This window comes from Athene cunicularia (genome assembly GCF_003259725.1).
Source record: "Athene cunicularia isolate RWA chromosome 3 unlocalized genomic scaffold, athCun1 chr3_part1, whole genome shotgun sequence".
Lineage (NCBI taxonomy): Eukaryota > Metazoa > Chordata > Aves > Strigiformes > Strigidae > Athene > Athene cunicularia.
This window is the reverse complement of record NW_020799097.1, coordinates 77,810,707-77,838,065: the sequence shown is the minus strand read 5'-3', so window position 1 is coordinate 77,838,065 and position 27,359 is coordinate 77,810,707. Positions and strand designations below refer to the sequence as shown.

Here is a 27,359-nt window from a genome sequence, read left to right as displayed (position 1 = left end):
ATTCCTATGTAACACTTAGGAAATGTCAAATCCTTACAAATATTTGAAGAACTTAAAAATGCTGGTGGAGTCAGCCAGTGCTCTCTTGTCACAACCTCTTTTAGAGCTCTAATCCAGACTGTTATAGTAGCCCAGCTGGTGGGAGACTAAGGGGAGCTTGAAGCTCTCTGCTCCTGCATTTCATTTAGCAGGCTAATGGCCCTTGCTCTGACCCTCTCTTACCTGAGATTGCTTTAAAGACCACTCAGCTTCATAAGGTCCAGTGTCCAGATTCTTTTCCTACCCATCTGTTACTGCTAGAATCTGGTAAAGTTGAGGCATTTTTATCCTTGTGACATTATTTAGGAAAACAAGTATTATTGCAGCTCTCTGGTTGTGATGGTCACGTTCTGAGCACCAGGGCGCTGCCTGCGACACAGCAGCTGTTACATATTCAAGGATGAAATTCCAATAATAGTATGCTATATAATCGCTGGATAAATATTTATGCTTGTGAAGGTTAAGTGACTTGGAGTACTATAAACTCCAGACATTTGGGCAGGCCACTGCAATTTAAGCCATCTTGCAGTGACCTCCCTGTGACCTCTCTCCCAGTCTAGAGGCAGAGTGATTGCTGGAGGTAAAAATTCAGAGTGGTTCCTGAGGCCTCTGCTGAGCCATGATGCAGTGCATAAAACAGATGTTATCTGAACCCAACTACTCATCTCTAACGTTGGTTCAGTTTCCTTGAAACTTCTCCCAGTGTAACTTCATTCACAAAGCCAGCATGATGTTGTCTCAACATTGGTGTAAGAGTGGAAGCCTCCTGAGGATGGCAAGCGTCATGTCACAGGATGGGTTTTTGGTGGTTTATTTATATGATGGATGGGACGTGTGTAGTGATCCTTTTCTGATGTGCAGGCATGTATTCAAGGTTGTGATGTGGTTAATTTGCTTCAGAAAAGCAAGTGAAACAACAAGCCAGAATACTACCAAAATAGATGTACAAGTTAGGTCCCATTAGGATCTGTAGTTCAGGGTCTTTCAGCACTCACAGAGCACAAAACCCCACCCAAAATGGGCAAAGTCTCAGTGAACTCAGCAGAGTTGGGATTTGCTCCAACCCTTTAATCTGAGTGTGTTTTCAAAAAGTTGTATAATCCCTCATTTGCTCCCTAAGCTCCATTCCAGCAGGATAACAGATACAGCCTCACTCCCCCTTCTCCATCTCACCAGTGCTATTATTTCCTTCCTAAAGCCAGAGACCAGGACTCCATCCAGTACAGCTGGTGGGCTCCTCTACGCTCCTACCAACATTGATAGTGCATTAGGAACAACCCCATCTGTGCTAGACAGAAGAGCAAGCCATAACGACCTGTTTCATTTTAATCCAAGCTGGGAAGAAGTATTTCCCTTGTTGCATTGAAGCACTGGAATATTTAGACTCCTGTCTTCTGCTGAGAAAACAGAATGTACCCTTGACTTTTCAGAAGTGAGCCACCCTAAACCAGGGCTCTGCTGACTTAGTTCTACTTGCCCAAAGGAAACACATGACCAAAACCATGTCTTGAAGTAGCTTTCCTAAAAAAGCCCAGTTTATTTCTATGTCATTCCACCATGGTTGGTAGCTGTTGTCAATACTTGCTATTATCTTTGGAGCAAGAACATTATCAGCAGGTTTATGGCTTACTAATGCCATGTTGAGGATTGTTTATTTTATCTGGCAGTAGATATCTAAAAGAATGGCTTTAGGACAGCAATATACATTTCAGTCTGAGGAACTCATTAATAATACTTTAATCCACAGGAGTCTTAGGCTTTATTTTGCTTTACTCAGCACTGGGAAACTTTTTTTCTTGACTTGTCCTCTTTGAACTTGCCGAGCACGAGTTCCAAATCCCAGAGACTGCATTGATTCTGTTAAGTACCTCTGGTCAGGAGAGATGCACAGCATCACCAACAGTTTAGCATCACCTCCTAAAAGCAGAAAAAAGACAAAACATACTTATTTACCTCATTATTTTCAGTAAGTTATATACTGGTAAGGTTTTGCTCTACACAACAAGCATAGGCTGCCCTTGCTTTTATGAAGCAGATGACTGCCTGTGAAGAGGGCTGTTGAAGACAGCTCCTGGAAGGGAAAGCTATATCTAACGATATGACATTTGCCCCAGCAGAATAAATGTTTCACAATTTGTAATGTAGATTTTTTTCCCCTTATAGCTTCATCAGTTAATTAGTCAGCATTTAGGTTATGGGTCTGGGCACTTCATTAAGCTTTGTCAGATGTTTGTAAATTTGAGGTAATGGCACAATACATTATTTGTGTGACAGTAAAACAAAACAGACTTAGAAATTCACAGAGAATGATTAATCAAACAAAGAAATTACTACTTTCAACATTTTACCTAAGCAGTCTCACCCAAGTCACACACCAGGCATGGTTAAAACCAGGCTCAGTGCCCATACAACATAGCTCCTAAACTCACATCTTTCTTTGGCTTTCCCTTTCACAGTGGGGACTCCAGCACTAGGTGAAATTCAAAGTTCAAGCAAAAACTAATAGTCTCTCAGAAGCTCTGAAGAACTGTTACCTCAGTCATTGTCAATGCCTTGAACTGGAGACTGAAAGCATAAGGGCTGATGCTTTCTGGCTGAAGAAAAATGGACTAATATGCTTTATAGATCCACACAGATCTGACATTACTGCAGGAATTACACTTACTTCAAAACTGTTTCTCCACAGATGAGAAGCTAGAGAAGAGGAGGTGACCCAAACACAAAAAGTTGTAGCACAGTACCACGCATATGTTCTGTCTTACTGCTACAGGGCATAGTGTTAAAGAATGTGAAAATATGTGACTACACCCTGTAGTAGTAAAAATTGAAGCTTAACTTTTAAACCGTAGTTGATGTGAAACACCAATGAAATGCGATTATTACCCTTTACACAATCCTATTAGAGATGTTGTGGTTTTTACAAGTGTATCCCTAAACTGAACCATGGAAACATTTAGCCAAATTCAGGAGGAGTTCAGAACTCTCACTGTGTACTCACACTGCTCCAAAGCCAGAGTCTTATACAAGGGAGGACTACAAGATCATCCTCTAGTTTTACACAACAAAGGAGGAGAAAAATTGGGAAAAGAAATCTACACTGTTAAACAAAAGTCAGAGTAATCCCTCACCTACAGAGTCCTGAAGCAGATGTGTAAGTTTGCTGTTTCGGTAGGGTATGTGAGGTCGCTGTTCTGCTATTGCTCCAAGAACATCTGCTAGGGCAGACAAGCTGCGGTTAATAAACGAAGTTTCTCTCAGTGCTGCACCTGTCACTCCAGACATACCTGGTAGAATGCAGAAAAAGGCAATGGTAAGACTAAGCAAAGCTGCTTCCACTGTAATGTGTGAAAAATTCTATTGCTGTATTATCTACTTTTGATGCAACATTTTTAAACACAGATTCTGAACGATGTCTTCCAGTCCAGCCATGCCAAAATCAAGATGCAGTGGTTTTTCACTCTGGCCTGCCAATACATTGTTCAGTACTTCTGCTCTTTTGAAGGAAGGTTAAGGAAGGTTCAGCGCCTGCAGATGGTCTGAAGCATCTCATGTTCAAGTTGGTCTCTTCAGCTGTACAATGCATCTTGGCTCCAAATGTATTAAGAACAGGGAACTGAGAAAGTAGGAACACTGTGAGATCAGACAAGACAATGCTGCTTTTGAAAACACCAGTCCACACTGTCCCCAGAGAGAAGCCTGTTGTGTTCCACCATTTTATGTAGGAGTTAACCGCCCTGGCTGTATCCCTTAGGAAAAAGAGATGGCATAAGCTACAGAAACAAAACCGTACAGCAGCCATAAGTGTGACGGGTTCACGTTCCCTGAAGTCTGCAAGGTGCTGTTTTGTGGTATGATTTGCTGTAAGGAAATTGATAAAGGAAAATGATGCCACTCTACCATACACCCAGCATGGTGGAGTGTAGCTCTGCTGCCCTTGAGCAACACTGGAAAGGTTTGGTCTACACCTCCCATTGCACCAATTTAAGGAGGTGCTGCCAGCTCAACTCTTTGATCGGCCTGGACGAGTGTGCACTTAAGAGTAATTAATTATGCCTGTCCTTACCTCTGCCCTTTGGGGAAGATAAGCTTGCTGTGAGCATTTAGCATCACATTATTGAAATTCAACCTTTCTTCAGGCTAGTGGATGAGGCACAGATGCATCTGCAATCACTTCTCATTGCCCAGAGCGCATGATCCGTGCTAGGCAGGACACATGGTAGCGGGATGATCAGACCAGGCTAACAGTCTCCTCAACTGCCTCCTGTCCCACCTCTAGAGAGGTACAGAGAGAGGCTGGGCATCTTGTTCTCCCTGTAGGCCAGCATTTTCCAAACTGGGAGAACGAGAGAGGTGTTCAAGTGGAAATGTGAAAAGGCACAGTAACAGCAAAACCCCCAGAAGTCTGGAGAGTGAGGGCTGGAGTGGTAGAGTCTCTTAGCAGAGAGGCACAGAGCAAAACAGTTTGGAAGACTCTGCCACAGGGTGGACCATAATCTGAGATCGGATGTATCTCAGACTAACATTACGGGGGTCACGGTGTGTACAGCCATCCCCAGGCTTCTTTTATCTATAGCAAGCAAAGTCGGACTCCTGAGACAACAGATAATACCCTAAAGCAGAGAACTGCAAATAGGTGAGGGGGTACATGTTTAAACTGCCGATTATCTATGTTTGGTTAGATGGACTTCCACAAAGCATTTCAGACTGAAGCCTAGTAAAAGGGACCACTTTGCTTGCGGGTGCTGTAAATGGCCCAGGACAGCTGTAGAGCTAAGAAGGCAGAGTGCTGAAGTGTGCGAGAAGCCTGCTGTACTGCTGCTCACTTAGGTTTGTCCACATTTTAAAACTATTACGAGTTAACAGCTGCCCTCACTTTTATCAGAGGAGCTGATGGCAAAGGTTAGCCTGCTGCATGTGCTGGGCTGTATCTAACAGGGATGTAAGCGAGTGCAGCTCTTCTGGCTGCATGGGCGGATCTAGCCCACCAAGCCCCAAACCAAGCAAACGTTTGTTCTGGTTGAGCTGAGAGAACAAACACACGCACTGTTGCTCAATTACATGTTTACCAAACAGTTTTCAGCACTCAGAGCAGATGAAAAAAATAATGTATTATATTAGGTTTCTCTGTAGAACAAAAGTTTAACAGTGAGCAACAGCAAGAATTCTTGGCAGTAAAGTAAAAGACTCTTTCATAATACTGGTTCAGTTTTCAAAACATTATTTCTGGAATGGTACATTTGGCTGCATGGCTTTTCTTGGTAAGAAAGCTTGTCCTTTAGGAAATAATCAAGTTTTTGAAATTATTGTGTGCATAGAGGAGGCAGGAGGAGGAAAATGCTTTGAAGAAACCATGAAAACAGTATTATCTTTTCAACACTAACTTCCTCCAAGACCTTTTCCACAATAAGGCAGAAAACCCCACACATGGTGATATCAGTTATTACTGATATTTGTAATATTTAAATAATCTGTGCACTTTAAACATTTCTGTACAAGGACATGCTAATTTTCAGAGTAGAAAAATAGTCCTAATAAACCCAGTCTGAACAAATAATACACTTATGATACGGGTAACCTTACCCTGGGCTTATTTCAAGCTTATGCAGTCAGATTTTCTGTTACACTGTACCAATGTAAAACTGGAACAGTCAGCCCCCGGGATCCGTGGGTTTAAACCACCCCATGTGAAAGCAGGGTAGCACATATCCCTACATAAACACGTAAAGGCAACTATTGTAACCTAGATCTGGGAGGATCTGCGCCCATGAACAGACATTCACTTACCAACACACTCACTGCCAGCCAGGTCCACCAGCTGCAATCTAGTTTTGACTTGCTTCATTTTCTCAGTTGCTTCGAGTTGTACTGGTGAAGAGGCTCTAGAAGAAGAGGTGGATTTATTGTCTTTTATTTTTTGTGGAAAGGTGCAGGAAACCTCTTTATTTGGTCTCTGACTGATTTGTTCATCTTCCCATGAAGTACCTGGTTAATGGAAAAAACAAGGAGAGCTTCTCACTGACATTGGAAATTGAGATAAGGAAAAAATGGGGCATCAATAGGAGAAGTATAATACAATATCTGCTGGCTTAGGCTATTCTAACAGAAGCAATATACAAGTCAGTCAGTGGCACAGGTGAGCTGAATGACTATCTTATTTAAGGTTTTGTTCATCAAACCGATTGTACTAGTTGATAACAAGACTCAGTGTAGGTTGTATCCGATATCCCCACTGTTCAGACTTTGTAGGGAAAACAAGAAACAGGAGTCCAGTAAGGACTTTGAAGAGTCATTTTTTTCATGTTTTAGATTGATTGCAACCAAAGTGAGATTTTTGGATGATTGGGAGCAGCAATGAAGTCTGTTTCTATGTATTTGAAACATCACCTGCTAGTGCTCTAGCAAAAAAAAAAAAAAGTTCATCCTGCCTCTTCTGTTCTGTCCTTTGCTGCTGTTCCCTGTAGACTTCCTTCAGCCCACATATCCCACTGGTGCATCTCCACATGATGAGCCATTAGCCTCAGTAGCATTACTCCCACTTGTTCAAGTTGGTTACCTACTATTCCTGGTAGTTCTGTAGCTGCACTAGATGGTTTCATATCCTTCCTCTTCCTTAGCATCAGCATATGGCTTTCACTCTCTGCTGGAAAGGAAGAGGAAGACAGATTCTTTGGGAAAGCTCCTTTAACATTAGCTTAGCAGAAGTATATGCAAAAGGGCCTTCCCAAAGTAGTTTTGCTTTTTTTTTTTTCTTCAGTGTTTTGGTTTTCATTCATCTCTCTCTCTCTGAAAGACATAAAAGAATAAAAGGCGCAGACTCTGCCACAGGTTAACAGAGACAACAGACTCTCTTGGGGACTTAGTCTAGTTGCAATAGTACAAAGTTTACAGCTGCAAAGCTTGAGTAAGGAACAGAGTGAATTGGGTTGCAGAGCTCTGTACCTCTCCTGTTAGACTGTTGCTAAAACCCAAGCTAGCTGTTCACAGTGTAGATGGAGCAGCTGTGTTGGTGTACAGAATAAATGGCTTCAGACCACACAGTGTAAAAATAAGTGTTCTCGCTCCTCTTCAGTTTGAGACGAGGAAAGTAAGTAACTGCCTCCTCAAACAACAGTTAATATTGAAAAAAAAATGCTAGAAGACCTTAATCAAACCTGAAAAAGTGCTGGCTTGTCAACCCTGGCTCTAGATGTAGAACTCATCATAGACTTCACAACTTTTTATTTAGTGACTTGGATCTCCCATGTTGAGATATTTGATGATTGCACCTAGCTTTTAAGGCAGGAATTTTTCCTTTTAAACAAGACAGAATGCACTGTCACACTATAGCAAGGTTTCATTTGCAGTACTGCTCCAGCCCCCCATATTGCACATCTTCATCCATGTGCTGTGATCCGAAAGCCTGACTGCATTCAACATAAATTTGACATTTCTATGGAGTTTTGCTGCCAGACAACATGGCACAGGAGGGCGACTGCAATTAGAAGTGGCAAGGGAAAGTCTGTACTAGACAAGATGGCTGGTGTGCTAACGGTGCAAACACCGTGTTTTGAAAAGTAACATCTGTCTGACTGACAAGAATCTGGAAGTGGCTGGAGCTAACATCTGCAACACTGGAGCTGCAACTTGTGAAGTAACTGTGTCCTTTGGCAGGGCCCATAGGTAAGCGAGGGCACTGTTTGTTCTGCTTTGCTAATATTGTCAATTTAATTTCTGATAGCAATCTAAGGGAAAAAATGTTAAATATTTTCCACTTTCTAAAACCATATTGTCACTGGAGTGTATGAAGGAGATGGACCACAGCACTGGAAAGAGAACCTAATTATAATGTGAACAAAAGAAAACAAAGTTAACCCCCAAAGTTATTCCTAAAGCAATAAACTAGTAAGTCTTGGTGTGGTAATGAAAAGTAGAAATAGTTGTCTTATTTACTATGGCAAAACCTGTGTATTGTCTGTTCCTACAGTGGCCTATTATTAACAGTTCAAGAAACTCTGAATTTAATGGACATTTTTGCAAGGCAGTGGGTAAAAAAAGATAAATTCTTTCTCACCCAAAAGCATATGCTGATCCCTAAAATGCACGGTTAGCTTTACCACAAACTTAGCATGACTAATAATGTGATGTCATGCAGTATGTGATGTTTAACTACAGTATTTGAATATCTATCTTATTGATATCTTACTTGTCTTATACCTTATCTTACAACTTATTGATAAAATTTATTTCATTGGTTGTTTCATGCTATAAAACTTCAAGAGCTCTGTAAGTCAAAACATGTAAAGTGAAAAGTTTTATGAAAGTGAAAGTTTCAGTAGCATTCAAACATCAGACAAGACTGTTATTTAAGAAGGTTTGTAGAAGTTAAACAATGGAAAAGAACTGAGGGAATGTATTGAACATTGGGAAAAGGAGGAAAAACCAATATGAGTATCTCTCAGCCCACAAAGTGTTTTTCAAATAACAACTGGCTCTAGATGTATTTTAGTAACATTCTACTTACCAAAGTTATCTCCAGAGACAACTGTGGTTATGGTCAATGTAACTACCAGATGAGAACGAGAGGAATGAGCATGCACCAGCGTTGGGTGCCTGACTCTCAGCTGTAGGCCTTTGTTGACTAGATGGAAAAATTCAGATGCATTTTCAACAGTTCTAGGAAGTAAACAAGCAGAAGATTTAACTGACTCACAGTAAAAATCACATGAGAAGGCTGACAACTTAGATGTGAATCTAAGCATTTCTACTTCCCTGCTCTTCTAACTAACTCCTTACACTAATCTCAGTTTTGAGCTGCACAAACAACTGCATATAGACTTTTTCAGCTTGGATGTAGTACAAGATGAAAATTCAAGACAAGAGCTGTGAGGTAGTACTGAAAGTGCTGAAGAAGTGGCCTGCCAGCCTTGCAGGTCTGTAGGTGCTGTAGCTCAGCTCTAGAAGTGACTGAAATTTCTACACCTCCACCCTTTGGAAGAAAACACACAGATTTAGACTTTCCTGGAATCTCTGGTCTTAGAGAAGCAGAGCTGCCCAGTTTATGTTAAGGTACCTCCTGTTCTTTGGGAGGTACACCATTAGGGGAGAAAAAAAAAAGAAACTTCTCTGGGCCTTTGGAAATCATATTTCACATTTGGAATTAAATCCAGAATCCGTGGCAAAAAGTTCTATTCCACCATTCCATGAGTAGGGACTGCAGCACAGTGTCAGAATAGACAGACAAAAGTTTATACAGACCATTTGATCTTGTACTATCTGTTTTTTTTTTTTCCAGTTAAAGGAAATACTGCAAATATGATCAATCAAAGGGCAAAAACCTAACACAGAAAGTGAAATAAACTGATTAGGTAAAGAAAAAATCAACTATGATTTCCCCTAGGTTTACAGTGCTTAAAACAACTGAGGTAAAGTTGCCTACTCCTTCCTTTTGCTGCATTGCCTTCTTCAATAATCACTCCAGTTACATCACCTAAACACATTAGTTTCTGGATGGGGGCTCTAAATTACTGTGACTGCACATCACAGCCTGGTTACTGAATGCCCTGTAACATCAGAACCATTAATAACTCTCCTGACAGGCTACCTGCTTGGTTCCACATCGCTGCACTCAGCAAACGCAGGCATGTGATAAAAGGCAAAGCCTTCATGACATAGATTTGGCCAATTTCAGTGAAAGTCACACTGGGCACAAACTTATTTTATGCTAAGAAGAGCCATACCTGAAGAGGTGAGAGACAAAAGAGCTGTACCCAACGAAAACAATTTCCTCTGAAAATAAAGCAAGGCCCCTGAAGAACAGAAAACCACTCATCCACACCGTGCTTATGGACACTTAAGAGAAGCAGCCACCTAAAAGCAGTTCCCTGTGTAACCGGGGCTGCAGGAGCTGTGTGATCACTATAGATGTCACCTGTCAACCCTGAGCTGCAGATGCTGTCCCCTCTGTAACATCTCTGCCTCTGTGCACCCACGGGTAAGGTCTCCCTGGCTGTTTGACCTGGCACCAGGAGGGAGGCAGCGGCTCTAGTCCCTCCTGTCCCAGAAGGCAGAGTCTCCCTCTGGGGCGATCTGACTAGTGCCTCAAGTCCAAGGAGGCAGATCTTGCCTTCCTGAGTTTTGAACTGCATCTTTACACAGCTGGGCAGCCAGGACTGGGCAGCCTGAGAGGTGAGCAGCCTTTGCTAGGGTGTAGCAACAGGCAGTTGGCTTCTGCGAGCTGCTGCTGTGTTCTGGCAAGGGGTCAGTGCCGCAAGCTGCTGTCTTGTAACCAGCGTTAGCAGAAGAGCACAGGCCTCGGGGTATGCTGTCAGTGCTGTCACGTCCTGGGAAACTGCAGTTGACTTTGGAGGTGAACAGCATCCCAGCCCAGTGCTGTAGGCTTGGCACAGTAGCTTCTCAGCAGGACCGACAGTAATAATTTTTTAGTATAATCTCTACAACTTTATTATGCTGTATGTACTGCACGTTCCAGGACCAGATTCTACAAAGGGAAGCCCTGTTGTGGTTAGGTTAAAAATTTGATGCTGAATGTTCTCCAAAGTCAACCAAGACATAAAAGAAGAAAGAGACTGAGGTTTTTGTGATTCAGTAAGATGTACATGTTAGCAGGAAAGACTACTGTACTTTAATGGATATATGGAGAAGCCAATGAGGCTCAGCAGACCAATATATTCTAGATTAAATATTATCACAAATGAGGATGTGTTTTTATTCAAAGCACCAGCTGTTTACTTTAGATTTTAGGCAGCTGGGTGGCCTCATTCAATCGTTCCCTTACTTTGTTTGGGTTTGCTTTTTCTTATTAACCTTTCTGTGTAATTATTAATATAACCTGTTTATGAATTGGACTTTTTTCACTGCTTGCATTGTAATTGAGATACAACTTCATATTCTTATGTATAATTACATTAGAATTGAGTATTTACCGATTGCTTGAGATAAGTGGTTTATAAGAAGTGCTTAGTTCAAGGCACCACGTTCCTTTACCATAAATTAAAATTTACAGAAATAAACAGAGCAGCCATTTTATGAACTAGAAGGATGGATGAAACCTTACTGCAGCTTCTAGTTCCTGCCTCTATGGCGCAAGTTCAGCTACCTCTCACCTCTCCCCCAAAGCCTAGAAAAAGAGATGGGTCACCTATGCAAAGCTCCGTTGGGAAGGGGAGTAGGAATTTTTCAGGAATGAAACCAGGCCAGCATGTTGGTTACTGAAATACCATAAATAAAAATTACTTGGAGGTTCTGATGAAGCAGAAAAAATTCAATTGTATCTACACTATATGCACCCATTTCCATTTTTGAAGTCATACAGTTTCTTCTCTATTCAAAGGAAAAAGATTAGCTCCTTCAAGAAAGATTCAGCACACACAGGTTAGGCTCCGCTCCCAACCTCTTCTGAAGGAGTTTTTTTACTTCTCTTGACAGCAGAGCCTTAACCACACGCTGAAAGTTGGAGTGGAGTCACAGCTGGGGGAAATCTAAGAACGGAGACTGAGAGAAACCCCCCAGTCAGCATACTACAGACAGATGAGGGCAAAAGGATTCATCACTTCAAGCTCCGTTCATTTTTCATTCCTTCCATGCTCTCATGGAGCATGCAGATTGCAAGCAAGGTGCAGAATTTCTCTGGAAATCATATTTAACTTCAAGACTGAAGAGCAGGCATACCCCAGATACAAATGTTAATCCTTCCTAGAATATTGCAGTGATTATTATTTCACAGAAAGAAAGGAGAGTTATATGGCCCCCATGGTGAAGAAAATCACTTTACAGTTTTTCTGGGGTCCCACTTTTCTATGAGTTGTTCAATGGCTAGAAATACTAGTCAATAAACTAGGTAGAATAAAAGTATGTTTGTGCAACCCTCCAGTAGATTCTTGTATTTTTATCAAGGCTTTCTGGCAACAGCATAAACCCACATAAGCAGACTAGCAGTTGTTTGTTTATGTGACTAAGTCCCACAAGACAAAAATACTGCTTTCAATTATTTACGCTGAGGGTGTGTTTTGTTTTAATGGGGATGGGGGGAATGCTTTTCATATCTGACTTGTAATTCCTCCTGGAAAAGTAGAGATTAGACCATGACAAGCATTATTATAGAGAAGTGAAGAAAAACATTGTGTTTCCCCCAGAAACATAAACCACTATAATACTGTGCTAAACATTTCAACAGGGCAAGATGTTTCTTTTCACAAACATTATTTGCCCAAGGAACAGAACATTTTGTCTAAGTTGCTAGACCTGTCTGGAATGCACAAGCAGAAATGTTCCCTTCTGGAATCTGTTCACATGCTGGGCACTCATAGGCAGATGTCCAGTAGCTTAATTCCACTGGATAACATCACCTCTGTGGTGCCACTAGTACTGATTGTCATAATTTGGTTGGCTTAATAGTAGCATTAACACCACACCTGTTACTAAAGTGAAGCATCTGAAACAGATTCACTCTTGATAATGCATGAATTGTTATAAACATTTAATTAGCCAAGGTGAGTGGTTTTTTGTTTATAATAAGAAAGTATTACACATTTGCTTTGTATACTACACACATGTAACACCAAGAATCTTTCCCACTTTTGACAGAACAAGCCTTTGTAATGCTTAAGAAATAGAAGGCGGCATTAAAATAAGTATAGCTGTAGCCTGAACTACCTTAGGTCTCCCTACACTGTCAAGATGTGCAAACAAGAATCAGACTTACTAAATACTAATGCTGGGAAGGTGTGTATCTTAAAACTGACTGAGTAGAAGCTTAGCTACTTCTTAGATTTTAGTCTGAAGAACCTGGATCTTCAAGAACTACGGGTTCAAATACCAGCGTATCAGTTCCCACTTTAATGCCCCCAGTTATAAAACCAGAATACTAAGCAGTGTAAGATGGGTATTTATATTAAAAGCTCACTTAAAATCTTATTCTTTCTAAAGCATTTTTTTTTTTACCTCCAATGTGTGTAGGGAAAGCTAAACGCTCTACAGCTGCTTAAAAATCTCCAGGAAATACACACATTTCTGATACAATATGTGAATTTTATAATTTAGTAAGACTAAAGGGAAAGTGCTTTGTGACTGGGTTATCCCTTCTTTTTCTGCAGCTGACAAGATGCCCTAGATCTAGCAGAACAAAATATACAGCTATCTTCAGGCATTCCGAGTGGAAGGCGCTCAACACAGGAGTACAACCAAAACTAACTGTACTGTTATTTCAGAAAGTATTTTGACATTTGCAGCCAACTGCAGTCTAATAAACTGAACTAATGGAAACAGTGATCCAATTTTTTCTTTCACATGTGATAAGGACTCATTGTTTAGAAGTGATATCTGGTACCTATAGTGCAATTTTGTGACAACTACATATTGCATTGACACCAGATCATGATCTGCTGATAAGGATCAAATCATGTACTTACTCATATGTAAGCAATGGAACATCACTCTTTCCTTCTCTGGTTGTGATGACATCACGTTTGACGCCAAATAATTTTCCACAACTGTCTTTGGCCAGAAGATCAAAAATTTCATTATTATACACTTCTACAACAGAAACCTCAACCCAGTAACTTCCTGGTGGCTTTTCTGAAATAAGCCTGGAGAATAAAAACAGAGGGGAAAAAAAAAAAAGAAAGAAAAAAGCGCCAAAAAATGTAGAAGTCAAACCCCAAATGAACAATCTGTAAATTAAGATCTAATCAGATTACAATTACAGAAAAAAGTGCTTATTAAATATCCACAGTTATGGCTTTGCTTTATCCACATGCTAATGCTAAGCTGAAGAATCATAATATACAGTTAAATTATATGTGAAGCAGTAAATAAAACTTCATTTTCCGAACAGCTGTGCCAGCTCAAATTGTTTTTCACCACTAACCTCCCTCCCTCCTCAAGTTTTTTTTTGTACCATTTCTCTGCTGGACGTTATTGGATTCAGAGCTCAAGGTATGCTAACCTCTGGCAGAGTGCAGGCCATGAACAGGCAGAGATGGTAAACTGCCCAGCTAGACCTGTAAGAGGTTATCTGTCCACCGCCTCAGAAAATTCATAAATTAAGTCTATTCAGGAGAGCATTTACAGTTAGACACAGTTATTCTGGTACAAAATTGTATCTTTTTTGATTTAGCTTATACCCTTCTCCAAAAGAAACAGGGTTATCTGGAAAAACCTCTAATGGCTTTTCTATTATAACATGGCAGCCTATCAGTTCAAATTGTGCATTAGGTTCAACTAAAAAATCTAAGAATTCTCAAAGTGAGAACAGATCATGGTTAAAAATTCTACTATAATTTTCTTTGGGACTGGGTTCTAAACTGGATCCTCTTCATCTGTTCCAATTGTCTTTACAAAACTTATAAGAACTTAATTATATTTTAGACTCCCACAACTACGGTTGAAACATATTCCAAAGTTGATTAGCAATCTGAAAGACAGATGGACCAATAACACACATCAAGACTGCATAATCTTATTTTCTTAGATAATCAGTCCAAGCAGGAGAGAGACTAGAAATCTACATCAAAATTCACATATCGAATGGCAGTCAGAGAAGCTATAAATATTAATCATTGTGAAGCTGAGTCCTGTAATGATAAATACCTTACAAACATTATTTCATCCTTTCTATAAAGTTTTAGGTGACTGCCACTGACACGAGCCTTTACTTAGTTGCTACCTGAACACTTCTTGGGTAGCTCGAGGAATAATTCCAAGTTCTGATTCATCTTCTATGGAGAATGCAAAGTTTTCCTCCAACTGTGGTCCCAACATTGTGTATGTCTTCCCACTTCCAGTCTGCCCATAAGCCATGATACACACATTGTACCTGAAAATTAAAAGGACCTTCATTTATTTCACCATTACCAAAGGTGGCAGGTCAAACCCCAAGCAATTTGGGAACACAAGCTGAAACAAAAAATAAATACACTGCCCTGCAGACTTCTTTCTGGAGATCTCAAAATCTGACAGAAATTAAAATACTGCTCATAATGTTGCCTAAAGAGATTTTTATTTTTTAAGCAGAGTTGAAGGGCAAGGAACTGAAAAAAGAGGGATGCTTAGCTTGAAATGACTGATGAGGTTAGACCTCCTGTCTGCCCAACAGTTCATGCACTACTGAGCTGCTTGTTAATCAGCTCCTGAACCGCTGCAGTTTACAGTACAGCATTTTAAAGTAAACTATTGCTGGGTTTGATTTGTCTTACTGCAAACCACAGCACTGATATCTTAACAGCTGGGAACAGTAAAACCTTCAGCTCTTGTAGCCTTCTTCAGGCAGGCTCATCAGTCATAGCCCTCAGTCATTGGAAAAGGTAAGATAGCCCTAATAATAAGAGCTACAAATTTTAAACCAAATGCCTTAGTTCAGTATAAGCATGCACACAAAGACTACTCTGGAATAAAGGTGGTAGAAACTGCTCTGATACGTACTTGTAGAAGGTGAAGATGTACAATGTCACTGCAGAGGTACAGGCACCTATTAAACACAACTCATCACCTTCTGAATCAGACATATAAAACACATGTAATGAACAGAACTCTGAAAACCCCCGTTTCTCTGCACTGAAAATAAAGAAGTCCACAGCTGTGACCTCTGTTGGGGATGCCTGTGCCCCAGGGATCTGAATGTAGATGTATGAATCTTATCCAGAGAGTGTGTTTCTAAAACAGTCGGATCAAAGTCAACATCTTAAGCAAAACAAGTGGGTGGATACGAATGTATCCAGCCACTTTGTACTGAGGACCAACACTACTGTGTGTGCAGCTGAAGGTCAGTCCCTACTTGGTTGCGTCCACCCTGCGGCACCTGCCAGCACCTTGGTGTTGACCACAGAACCATGCCAGCAAAAGCTCTTGGAAGACATGCAGTTATGCTGACTGGACTGCTCTCTCCTTGGAGTATTTTGTTTGTTCAGAGACACCACATTAGCAGAATCTCCGCACACGAGGAGTACTTTGCAGTATGCTGAAATTTCTGCTCTACTAGAGAGCTGCAAGAACAGTCCTGCTCCTGTCTGCCAAGGAGTAAAATTTCACTGCCTAAGCTACCTCCCTCTGTGGGCAGACCTGAACAGCTGCTTTTGGTTATCTGATGCTTTTCCTCATATCAAAAATGTTGTTTCAAGCACATGCCAGCAAATTTCAATGAACACCCCTCATCAAACTGTTTTAAATTTATGGTTTCAAGTCATAAAATACTTACATGGCCACTGCAGAGAAATATATTTGCAGCAATTTTTTGCATATTAAATATGTCTAGAAGCAAGTATTTTTTGAGGGTTATTTAGAAAGCTTTCTCTTGCTAGAAAGAAATGTGGACTGATAAGAAACACAGCAAACACGTGGGTACCCCTTCTGGGGATGCGAAGTCAAAGTTGCAGTCAGTGGACCTACAGCAAGGTCCCTCCACATTTCAGGATGCAGAGTATAAAACAGAAGTCTAGTCACAGATTTGAGGAAGTAAAGGTGATAACTGTAACTGAAATGTGCTCGAAACTAGGGCTGTAAATTTGAAAAAAAGGATTTTTCTAAGTATTCACTGCTGACATAACTCGCATTTTTGTCAGTGGAAAAGCTCCCACTAATTTTGATAGTTTTCAGCTAGGTTGACAATGAGCAATTTTCACAATTCCACCCTTAATGCACACTGCCTTGCCAGCCTGTAGCTTATTGAGACTTCTAGTCCCACTTCAAAATCAGAGAGATCTTTGGAATCAAAAAGGGAGCCAGAAGTTTGCAAGTAGTAGTTTTCCATAGGAAAAAAACAGAAGGGAAGTCTTTTTTAGAAGTATTTCAAACTTTCATATAGTTCAGCTATTCAAATCTTCCTTAATTGCTACTTGTTAGAAAGTAAGCATCATGGAAAAAATAGTTCTGACAAGAGAAGCTAAGTAGACAGGTGCTTGTAACATTGAAAATAGAGATGCAAACCATGTATCAGTCAGCGATAACCTCTCTGCCAAAGTCAAAGCAGTATTTCAGTAAGCCCAAATGAGCTAAAACTATCTGAAGCAGTGTTGTATCTAAGTAGGCACAGGAGAGAATGAATTGTTGGGTGATTCAACAAGACGACAAGCAGCAGCAGCAGGCCACTTCATATTTACCTAGTTTGCTTGGCTAGTGTTCTGGTTCCAAGGTAAGGGTTTCAAACAGCAATCTGAAAATGTCACCTATGTGCCCTGATATTTCTCCTCTGCTCTGCTTCATTGGTTACATTCTTTTCTAGAAAAGTTCTTACTGTCAAGCTAGAATACCAATGATTTTGTACTATTTATCCCCTGAAAAGAATGTGTATGTTCAGTACAGCAGTTATCACTAGGAAAGAACACTGTTAAAGGAAACCAAAGAAAGAGAAATGTATTCTTCTTTAAAATAAATAAACAACTTTGATTCTTCAATGCTGTAAAGAAATGTTATCTTACTCCCTTGCTGGCCCTGTATGACTAACTGTAAACTTTGAAGCCTGCTGTACTTCGTTTTGCATATGGAACAATCTTTTCTTCCTGTATATTTATACTGAAAAATGAAACAATTCATTAAGAAAGAAAAATAAAGAAAAAATAAAGGAGCGGAACACTCTTGTTCTGCTTAAACTAAAAGTTGTTACAGACCACTTTGGAGCCCAGACTAAAACAATCAGGAGCAGCAAAAAGGTTCAAGGTTCAGATTAAGTATGTCTGGTTCCCATTTACAGTGGGAAGGCTGCTGAGAAACATGGCTCGTACACACAGCCTCGCCTCGCCTTCCCTGAAAATCTGCTTCTGTTTAAATGACAGTTCTGGAAGAACAAAACAGCTCTTTTGTTTTCAAAAACAGAACATTTCCTAACTGAATATAAAAATTCTAGATTTTAGGATTCTCTCAATGTGAAAATTAGAAAGTGGGAAGTACAGCAGAGCAAGATACAGATCAAGGTACGTCTGAAGATACACAGGCAACATACCGAGCCAAAGCAAACATGTTCATTGCAAAAGGAAAAGCAGAGAGAGAAAACAGTGGTTATAAGGACTTCTTCAAACTCCTCCAACCTAGTGATCCCTAGGTTGCTCAGCTATGGAAACTGTGATAAACTCAAATAATGCCATACGGGCCACAGAGGACTTCCCGTAGCCCTTGTGGGCCCCTCTGTGGCATGTGTAAAGGGATGGCTGAGATTTCCCAATATTCACAGATCCCAATATGACTCTTCTAGGCTGCTTTTAAGAAAAGAACACTTGGAAACTTCAGTGTGCAGACTGGCAGGAACAAGGATTGCCCCTTCAACTATGCCACGGTGGATGGAAAGGGGCTGGCTTTCCCTCTACAGGGAGGGAGCCGTCCATGACAGCTCTACAGCAACCATCTGTAACCATCTGAGTGGAGTTAGAGCAGGGTGAGAAAGGAGCAGAAGGGAAGCTCTGCATAAATCTCAGTTCAAGCCTCAAGGATTATAACAAGGCTTCTTCACAAGAGTAGCTTAAATTGGCTCTAATATAAATGAAGAATCACACTTCTTGAATTTAGTGGCTAGAAATAATTACACATATTTGTTAGTGGTTGTTACTAATCAGTTTTGTATTCACACCAGAATTCTATTTTAACCCCAGTGCCTGAAGGAGTGTTAAAACTACGATTGAGGATGCTCAGTTCTGGTTCAACCAGGAATTGAGTATACCATCTCCTATGGCCTTTGCTGTACACAAAAGCAGAACAAATGATCAGAGAGTGCCCTGGCAGGCCTTCCGTATATGAATACATACATGCATGGTGGAAAAGATATTTCACAGTGCGTCTGCAACTGAAAAACAGTTATAAAACATAACCTGTCAAAACAAAAAAAGATAGTATCTGCCATTAGAAGTAATGCTTAATTTTGCAAGAAAGAAACCAGAGGAAAAAAACATGGCTTTTTTTCCCAAAAATTTGTCTGCTTTGCTACATTTTGTAAACAGTGTTTTCACTGTTTATATGGGGAAACAACATTCGCTTGGTGTTGAGTAGAAAGAAAACAGAAAAATGCAACTGCAAAGCCAGAACATTTGATGGGACCACCGCTGCTAAGACATTTTTTTCTTTAATTGATGGATTTCAGTAGATTATTGCCCTTTAGCTTTCTTATTCCCACATTTTAACTTACCCATCCAGGAGAGATGTTAGCAAAGGGGCCACATCTGCAAATACTGTGTCTTGAGACTCTGAAGCATTGTAAACTCTGAGGAGCAAAGCGCAATGATTAACTGAAGAAAAAATATAAATATGTTGTCACAATACAAGAATACAGACTAGGGAAAATGTAGGCCAGCCACATAAAACCTGTGACCTGCCCACATTTCTGTCAGGGGACTGAAAATTAGAACTCCAAGGCTCTTGCCTGATTTTTGGGAGTGCTGTTGCCTGTACTGGAGGGAACAACCTGCAGGTGTACACTTGTGGCTCTCTGAGCTCATCCTAACGCTTCTGCCTGCCTCTCTGGCAGAATCTTTTTTCAGGCTGTACTGGTTCCCTGTTACTTTCTCCCAACTACCAGACTGTGAAATATCCCTGCTGCCTGTGTCTCCTTTGTGTCACACTAAGGGAGGGAGTGGTCAAGTTGTGTTTCCCTTTAGATGTGGAGGGCTGGGAAGAAAAGAAGTACAGAGGCTGCAGACTTGCCTCAGGACTTGTCTCAGAAGAGTCAGCAGCAGAGCAGAAATCAGAAGGCCCCTGAGGGTCATGTTTAAGGATGCCCTGTCTTTGTGGGCAGCAACAGCCCAAGGTATTTCCATCCCCACCCCTGCTGAACGATCATTTACTCTGAAATAAACACTTCTCACTCGAGGGAAGACTTTCTTTTACAGTTTGATGTGAAATTCAGACTAATTTTTACACAGAATGAAAGATGATTAAATTGAATGAGTTAATCCATCTCTTGGAATAAAGCAATGACAGGACAATCCTTGGGCCAAAACAATGATGTCTAAACCAACTGCATATGTTTCTTCAAATTCAAGGAAAAAAAAAGCTACACAGGGCTCTTCAAAGAATTTTTTCCTTCAACCCCTTCAATTAAAAATCTTGTACAACATAAAATCAAGACCTGAAAAGAGGAAATCAATGGGATGAAATTCTGATTGCATAACGTGGACACCCTAACTCATTCATTTCTTCTCTAGCACGTGAAAAACTTACCCCAGATAACAGCCTGCAGTAAATACTGTTTATAAAAGACGAACAGAATCTAAGCCATGAATGTCATTAGCCACACTTAAGTATCTGAGGTATGAATGTATATCTTTGGAAAAAGCATCTTTTTCTGATACCTTCCCACTGTGATTCTATTTTTGTTTCTTAAGCTCTGTTTTCCAATGAGTGATGTGTGTTCTTTATAGCTTCTAGCAAAACAACTAATTGAAACAGGGATTTTGCTAACAGCAAATATTAGAAAGCATAGTTACTTCCTTGTGTATATAGTATACTAGTACACTTCACTTAGCAGAACCCACATCTTGTATATGATTCTACAAGTTTAACTGAATGAAGACATAGTGTGCTCTTTAGCATTTACTAAGCCTCTTTGTATATTTGACCAGGATCTGGCCACTACAGTCTATAGCCTACAGAAATGTAGATTTTGTATTCATGTTTTCCATAAATAAGACTGTACAGAGGGATCACAGATAAACAGGTACAGAATCAGAGCCAACCCACTTAGTTCAGCATTTTGTCCTCGCAATAGCCAGAGGAAGGAGCAAGAAACACTATGCTGTCTGGAGACACAATAATTCATCTCTGTGTTTCGTTCTAATGCTTAAAAGCTGTAAACTGGCCTCAAAACTGAGATATGAATTGAAACTCTATTTCAAAAAAAATATTATTAGAATTAGTATTCAGTTTCTTTTTGCATCTTGCTGAATTCTTGGCCTGGAGTAACATCCTGTGGCAGTGTGTTCCACAGTCTAATTGCAAGTTGCATGAAAATGTACTCTTTAATCAGTAAGGAGCACTTGTCTGGCTTGATGGACAAATACTGCTTGTCTTGCCATTCCACTGATGTGCTGTCATGCTACACTGAGAAACCAACAAATATGCAGAGATGTGGCACAGTTTGTACTGGGAGGACACAGACACTGAATAGCAAAATACTCGGTCCTTGCTTTGCATGCACACACGCACATGTGCTTCAGTAAACTTTGCACATCAAATCTGCAAGGTCAAAAGAAGAGAACAAAAGCACTTCCAAACACTTTCTCTCCTTCATTTATTATCTGCAATTGATGAATAATTCATTAGCAGCAAGCCCTTCATCTTAACCAACCAGGCCTCTAACTCAGTTTGTGTTGAAATGATACTTTTTACCTTAACACATCAAAACATCTCAGAGCTACTACAAAAAAACCCAAACCAAAACCAACCAAACTTAAGACAGATAACATTCATACTGGCCTTCACTTGCTGTTGATGGGGTTTGCTGCCTAATAAGGCAAACAGGCCACTACCAACCACAACCAGGGCTAGAATCAACCAGTCTTAGTAGTCTGTTTGCACTACAAAGTAGTACAGCCATAGCTAACTATGTCAGGTTCAGGTTCTGGTAGCTATTCAGAAGAAAGGCATGGGCCTCCATGTTACAGTAACTACTCTAAATATTTACTCAACTTCCTAAAGGGGTTTTACTGCCACTGCTTAGCTGTTGTGGTTCAAATGCTACCAGTACCCAAACAAAGTCATCTGAAGTTGGCTTGAACTAATTTATGCTACACTAATCACAGCACTGACTGAAGCATGGACACCCACTTAATTAGCTATCTGAGACCATGAAAGATGCAACAAATCCAGAGAATCTCTTACTATAAGTCCATATATTTTTACCAGAATGATGACAGATTTGTTCCTGTGTAGGGGACATGTTAATTTCACCTTGAAAATTCTGAGCTTCTTTTTTATTTTTCTAACTGATTCGCCAATAAAATTATAAAAGCATAACATGCTGAAAGCTGGAATTTTCTTCCTGAGCTGAAATCAAATATTTTGACATTTATTAGTTCCATAAAATGTTGCTAAAAAAATAAACATTTTTGAGTTCATAAGAACCATATGCTCTTCTGTTTATAAAAAAGAGCTGTGCTGGGACACTGAAAAAACATTCCCCAAGAACTGCATTCTTTGGGGGATTTACATTTTTTTAACCCTTTTCCTGATTATCAGGATCGACACCACATGTCTTGAGTCACAGCACCTCTGGACTCCTGTGTCAATACTGTTAACTTCATTGCTATACAGAGTTGAATTCCAGCATTATTCTGCATTTACTTCAACTGGTATGGCTGTGTTAAGTATAGCTGGAGGGTGAAAAGAATTACTCTGAGTAGCTTAGAAGACATGCAAGGTGGCCATGTACCTTGAAATATCTCCTATGCCTTGTATCAGGGGAGTCCTATAACCTGCGGGGTCAGTCCAAGATCTGCATTATCTTGGGAATTTTCAGTTGTTTGACGGCCGACACAGCAGCAGTCCCCAGTATTCGTGAGTAGAAAAAGGCAGCATCTTAGAAGGATGCCTCAAGGCAAGGGTGAATGACTGTCAGTGTTTAGCAAACCTATAGCAGTTCAGGCTGAACAGGTTCAGACCTTAAGTTTAAACCGGGATAGATAATTCATGTTGGATACATTTGACTTGAAATCAAGTTTTGCCTTCAAGCAAGGAAGCATGGAATTGTCCTCAGGTGTTCTGTTTCCAGAGGGTTTTGAAGCATGTTTCAGGGTACAGAGCCTACTGTAGGAGTCACTGCAATGTATATAGATGCACAGTTTGCATTAGGAAAAAGGCATGGGGTGAAATTTTGTATTTCTTGGTTTACAGAGATCTCACGTATTAACTGAATTCTTCATTCTCATTTTCAGAGGTTCAGCTCAGCTTCATTCTGAAGAACATAAGGCACCTTTCAGCCTGACTCCCTGCAGTTTTCTGTCTTGCGGACTGACTGTCTGGTGTCTCGTAAGGCACAAACACCAGCTAAAACCCTTACCACAGCTGGTGCATTCAAAATCTCTCTTGTCTATGTGGATTCCTGAGCACCTAGTAAGGAAAGTGGTCCCGCTACAGCCTTTCCCTTGGGGAACACAGATTTACATGCCACTACTCTACCTTGTTGTCTATGTTCAGGCCATTTTAACTTTAAGTTAAAAGTAGCACGGCTGAACATCGAGTCTTACAAGTTCTCAGTCCCATTTCTGTTTGTCATGCTGTGTGTCTAATGCTGAAATTACACAATCCACCCCAATTCCTTCCCTTTAAAATGTGGATAACATTTGCTATCTTCCAACATGTTTCAAGGATCATGAGAGCTACTCAAACTGTGAAGAGGGTCACATGAGTCTCTATACAGGTTTCAAACTTAGGCATGTCAGTAGTCTTCACTGAGAGGGAAGACTTAAGTGTCATCTATATCCTGAAGTGCATTATTCTGTGCTGGGAAGAACGTGAATATCACATAAATAAAAAGAATGTGAACATTACCGTCTAACCAAAGCTTACTAAAAAATCAGCCTTCACTATATAAATCTTCCAGCAATCCAGATTGCTACACAGAACTACCCACCTCTCGAACTGAAAAGTCTTGTTTATTGATGCATGACCAGGACGGCTGCACTTTACAAGGACAGTTTCCTAAGAGAAAAACAAAATACTTACAGTTAATATCATAGGCACACACAAACACAAAGAGAAATATTTATAATTTCTAACATTCCAGGTGACAGCAGTAATTAAGGATCATGAAGTCCAAGGCCCTTCTCCAGCAGTCACCAACATGTGAGGCTTTTGAGCCTGTATACTGCAGTGAACTGCAAGAAAGGATCTCAAAACACATTCAGATTATTAAAGAACAACCAACACAAACTATGCGCACTTAAGTTCATGACAAAGATCTAAACCCTTACCTGAACTTCTTATGTGCCTAGAAAGCCACAAGCAAGTTAATCCAACCTTTCTAACTGCCACCACGGATAAAAAAGGGCTCTTGCCATTTTTTCTATCATAGGCCCAGTTTTCACAGTGCCTTTGCAGATTGATTTCATACATACTGGTGCCTAGAACTGCACAGAAGAATAACATGCTAGTCCACAACTGAGAAAGAGCTGCGCTAGCACAGTTGCTAGAATTTAATGAGTTTTTTGTGGAATCCACTTTCCAGATGGATTATATAGTAGTTTTGTAAATCTGACAGATCTGTAAGCAGCTCTTTAAACTATTACCAGAGTGTAATCACAGCAGTCTGGCATGCCTTACGTAGCAACTTCTGTGCCCTTCTGCTCCTCATGGCATATGTTGCTTAATTGCAGAGAAAAGTAAAGGAAAAAAAAAAAAAGGGAGTTTACAACAATTTGGGTGGAAGCTCACTAGCATACAAAATATTTCATCCAATTCAAGGAGGTTTCCTAGCTTATTAACCTGTGGTTACATTTACTGCATTTGATGGGAGAGCTGAAATTCCTACTGTGCTTCAGATGATAAGTAGCTTGGAGTGCTGAACTAATGGCTTCGAATGAGTATTGTTACAGACTGAAGTCACAGAGCTGAGCAAATTAACGATTGCATAACAGTACATCCAGCATGCAAACAGCTTATAAAAATCAAATTTCTCGTTTTGAGTTTACAAGTATTTCTTCTTCTTCAGAGAAGGCCAATGTATCATTATCAACCTAATGATGACAACAGTCACTCTACAGAATTAGCTGTGTTACCCATCCCAGTATTGGCAAATCTAGCAGCAATACAGATATGAGTACAATACTTTGCTACAAAGTGGCATGAGACAGAAATTCTAATAGGATCAGTAACCAACAGGCTTCTGGGGTAAGGAAAAAAAAAAAAAAAAAAGAAAAAAGGAAAAAGAAAAAAGAAAAGAATATAGAGTTATAGAACACATTTCTGATTCAGATATCAAATTTACTTGCATATCAGGTTTCCCTAGGTGAGAAATGGGACAGAAAAAATTCTATTTGCATAACATAGAAACAAAAGAATTGTTAATAGGCAGAAGTTTCGTATGAGCATTTGTAATGACCTTCCTTTCTCAGGAGATCAGTATGGCCTAACATATCCACCACAGCTGCTGGCCTACAGAATCTCATCAGGTTTCCCTGTCAATAGTGCTTATGAAACCCATACAGCTGTCTCACATGAATGCTGAAGAACCTTTTTTTCAACCCAGAGTCACAGAATACTCCCAGTCTGAGTTCTTTCAGGGCAACATAAATGATGGAAATGACAAAAGGATACTTCATAAATATTCACAATCTGTCCTGACACCCAAGCCTGAATCCCCAAGCCCGTGGATCAGTTCAGTAAGCAAAATTCAGTAAGGCAGAGAGATAATTTTAAATGACTTATATGGAATAGTAGATGTAGACATGATCACAGAATGTAGCTGTGGTAATTATAATTTCTTATCGCTTGTAATTGTGTATCTGCTGAAGGCTATACCCCCTTTACCAAGACTACTGCTCCACAGCAGAGCCAACGTAAGGGAGACTGTGATTGCTCCTCATGTTTCACTGTTAACTTCAGTGCAACTGTCTGACATAGCACCGAGGCTGACACAGACAGCTTAAAGGATTCCCCACACTGGGTAAGCACCAGGGGAAGAAACCTCTAGCTGGGGATGGTGATAAGCAACTGGGGAGCAATAATGTCTCCAGCTGCTATAGCTACATCCATCTGATCTATTACAAAATTATCTCCCAAGAAAAGGAGGGTCTTGGCTCTGTTAATTCATGTGTGCCTGGTCCTCTTTTGAAGAAACAGCAGAATCTTGCACCTTCTCTGATATTCAAAGCAGCCTCTTCGCCATCACCTTTTTCTCAGCTACTTACGTGAAAATCTTCTCAAAATTACTTGAAAAGAATTAATCACATAGAGGCAACCAGTTTTTTTTCTCTGTGCCGAAAGAAGTTAGTTCAAACTCAGTTCAAATATCACTTCAGGTATTAGGCTAGGACAGGTGCCTCAGATGCCTATGTAGTTATGGAGACAAACATATTTAAAGTTTAGTTCAGATCTGAGGTGAATGACTTTCCCTCTGGAGGTGGTGACTTTTCTTCAGCGACCACAAGGGGAGTCTGGAGTGATTAGGCATCTCATTTAAGTGTCTACATTTGGTGTTGTGAATCCAGACAAAAACATAGCTGCTCATTCAAACATGACTCCTACACTCACTAGCGCACATAGCACACCTGGCCAAAAATGGACAAAATTACAGAAAAGCAGAAGGTGGGATCCTAGAGCAGAATCACAGAATGGTTGAGCTGGAAAAGGACTCACAGAGACCATGGAGGCCAACCCGCTGCTCAGAGAAGGGTCAGCTACAGCAGGTTGCCCAGGATTGTGCTCAGTCAGGTTGTGGGTATCTCCAAAGACAGAGTCCACACCCTCTCTGGGCAAGCTGTTCCAGTGTCTGCCCTCACAGCAGCTTCTCCTGTTTAAGTTGAATTTCCTGTATTTCAAGTTGCATCCATTCCTCCTTGTCCTGTCACCACCAAGAAGAGTCTGAGCACTCATCTACTAATTTTCTCAGGCAGTGCCAATACCAGCACCGCTCAGTGTCCTAATCTATGTGGACTTGTTCAACCTGATATGTAGTGTGTACTCACTCTCCACCACTGCTTCAGGAAAAAACTCCACAACAAGCTTCAGGAGAAAGGCTCAGACAGTTGTTACTGTTATGCTGAGGAGCTGGCATACATGAGAAAGCAAAAAGAAAACTTCAAAAATCTTAAAGTAGCTCAAAAACTGAAATGAAATACTCTCATGTACATCCAGTAAAATCGTAAGCCTTTTTTAGACTTAGAATCAAAACATGATTCTCTAGACAAGACGAGCAAGATTATAGAAAAGATCATATGTGTCTTTTGAAGAATTATATGAATCTCGAAATAAACAAAAGAAAAAACTCAAAGACTAAATGGAATTTGTGTAGTCTCCGTCTCACAAAAAGATACACAACCATTCTGTCCAGGTGTCAGTTCTGCCAGTCTAAAGGGTTTGAAGGAAGTCTCAACACAGCTCCTGGCAGAAGAGAAGCAAAGCTACTTTGTATTGCAACTCCTGTTGTGATCTTTACTGTGAGACAGATGTTTCCCTGATTCTAGTTATAACATGACAAAGTTGTAGCATAGATGAGACAGATCAGCATATTACTAGAGCTTCAGTCCAACCCAGGAACAATGTCAAGCTAAAGCTTGTCTAGATGATCCAACCATAGTTTCTGATATGCATGCTGGACTGCGTTGTGACACTGGTTCTCAAATGCAGCTCTGCTTTCTAATGCACATTAGCTCCAAATGATCATGGCAGATAACTGCCTCATTATGTTACAC

The 27,359-nt window shown here is 40.4% G+C and overlaps 2 protein-coding genes across 2 annotated transcripts in view; one reads left to right on the top strand and one right to left on the bottom strand.

Annotated features, from left to right (window-relative positions):
• Positions 1-3,308, top strand: part of FRMD1 (FERM domain containing 1) — a 55,687-nt gene extending 52,379 nt beyond the window's left edge. Inside the window, exon 15 of the mRNA XM_026846426.1 lies at positions 3,298-3,308. The gene's annotated coding sequence lies outside the window, so the exon portion shown is untranslated. The remainder of the gene's footprint in view (positions 1-3,297) is intronic.
• KIF25 (kinesin family member 25) overlaps positions 1,761-27,359 on the bottom strand; it is a 49,982-nt gene continuing 24,383 nt past the window's right edge. The window contains exons 8-15 of the mRNA XM_026844567.1: positions 23,582-23,649; positions 19,142-19,216; positions 14,702-14,851; positions 13,446-13,622; positions 8,540-8,691; positions 5,824-6,021; positions 3,168-3,323; positions 1,761-1,956 (exon numbers count right to left, since the gene is read on the bottom strand). Of these exons, the coding sequence (XP_026700368.1) occupies positions 1,799-1,956; positions 3,168-3,323; positions 5,824-6,021; positions 8,540-8,691; positions 13,446-13,622; positions 14,702-14,851; positions 19,142-19,216; positions 23,582-23,649 (1,134 nt within the window). The 3' untranslated portion in view covers positions 1,761-1,798. The remainder of the gene's footprint in view (positions 1,957-3,167; positions 3,324-5,823; positions 6,022-8,539; positions 8,692-13,445; positions 13,623-14,701; positions 14,852-19,141; positions 19,217-23,581; positions 23,650-27,359) is intronic.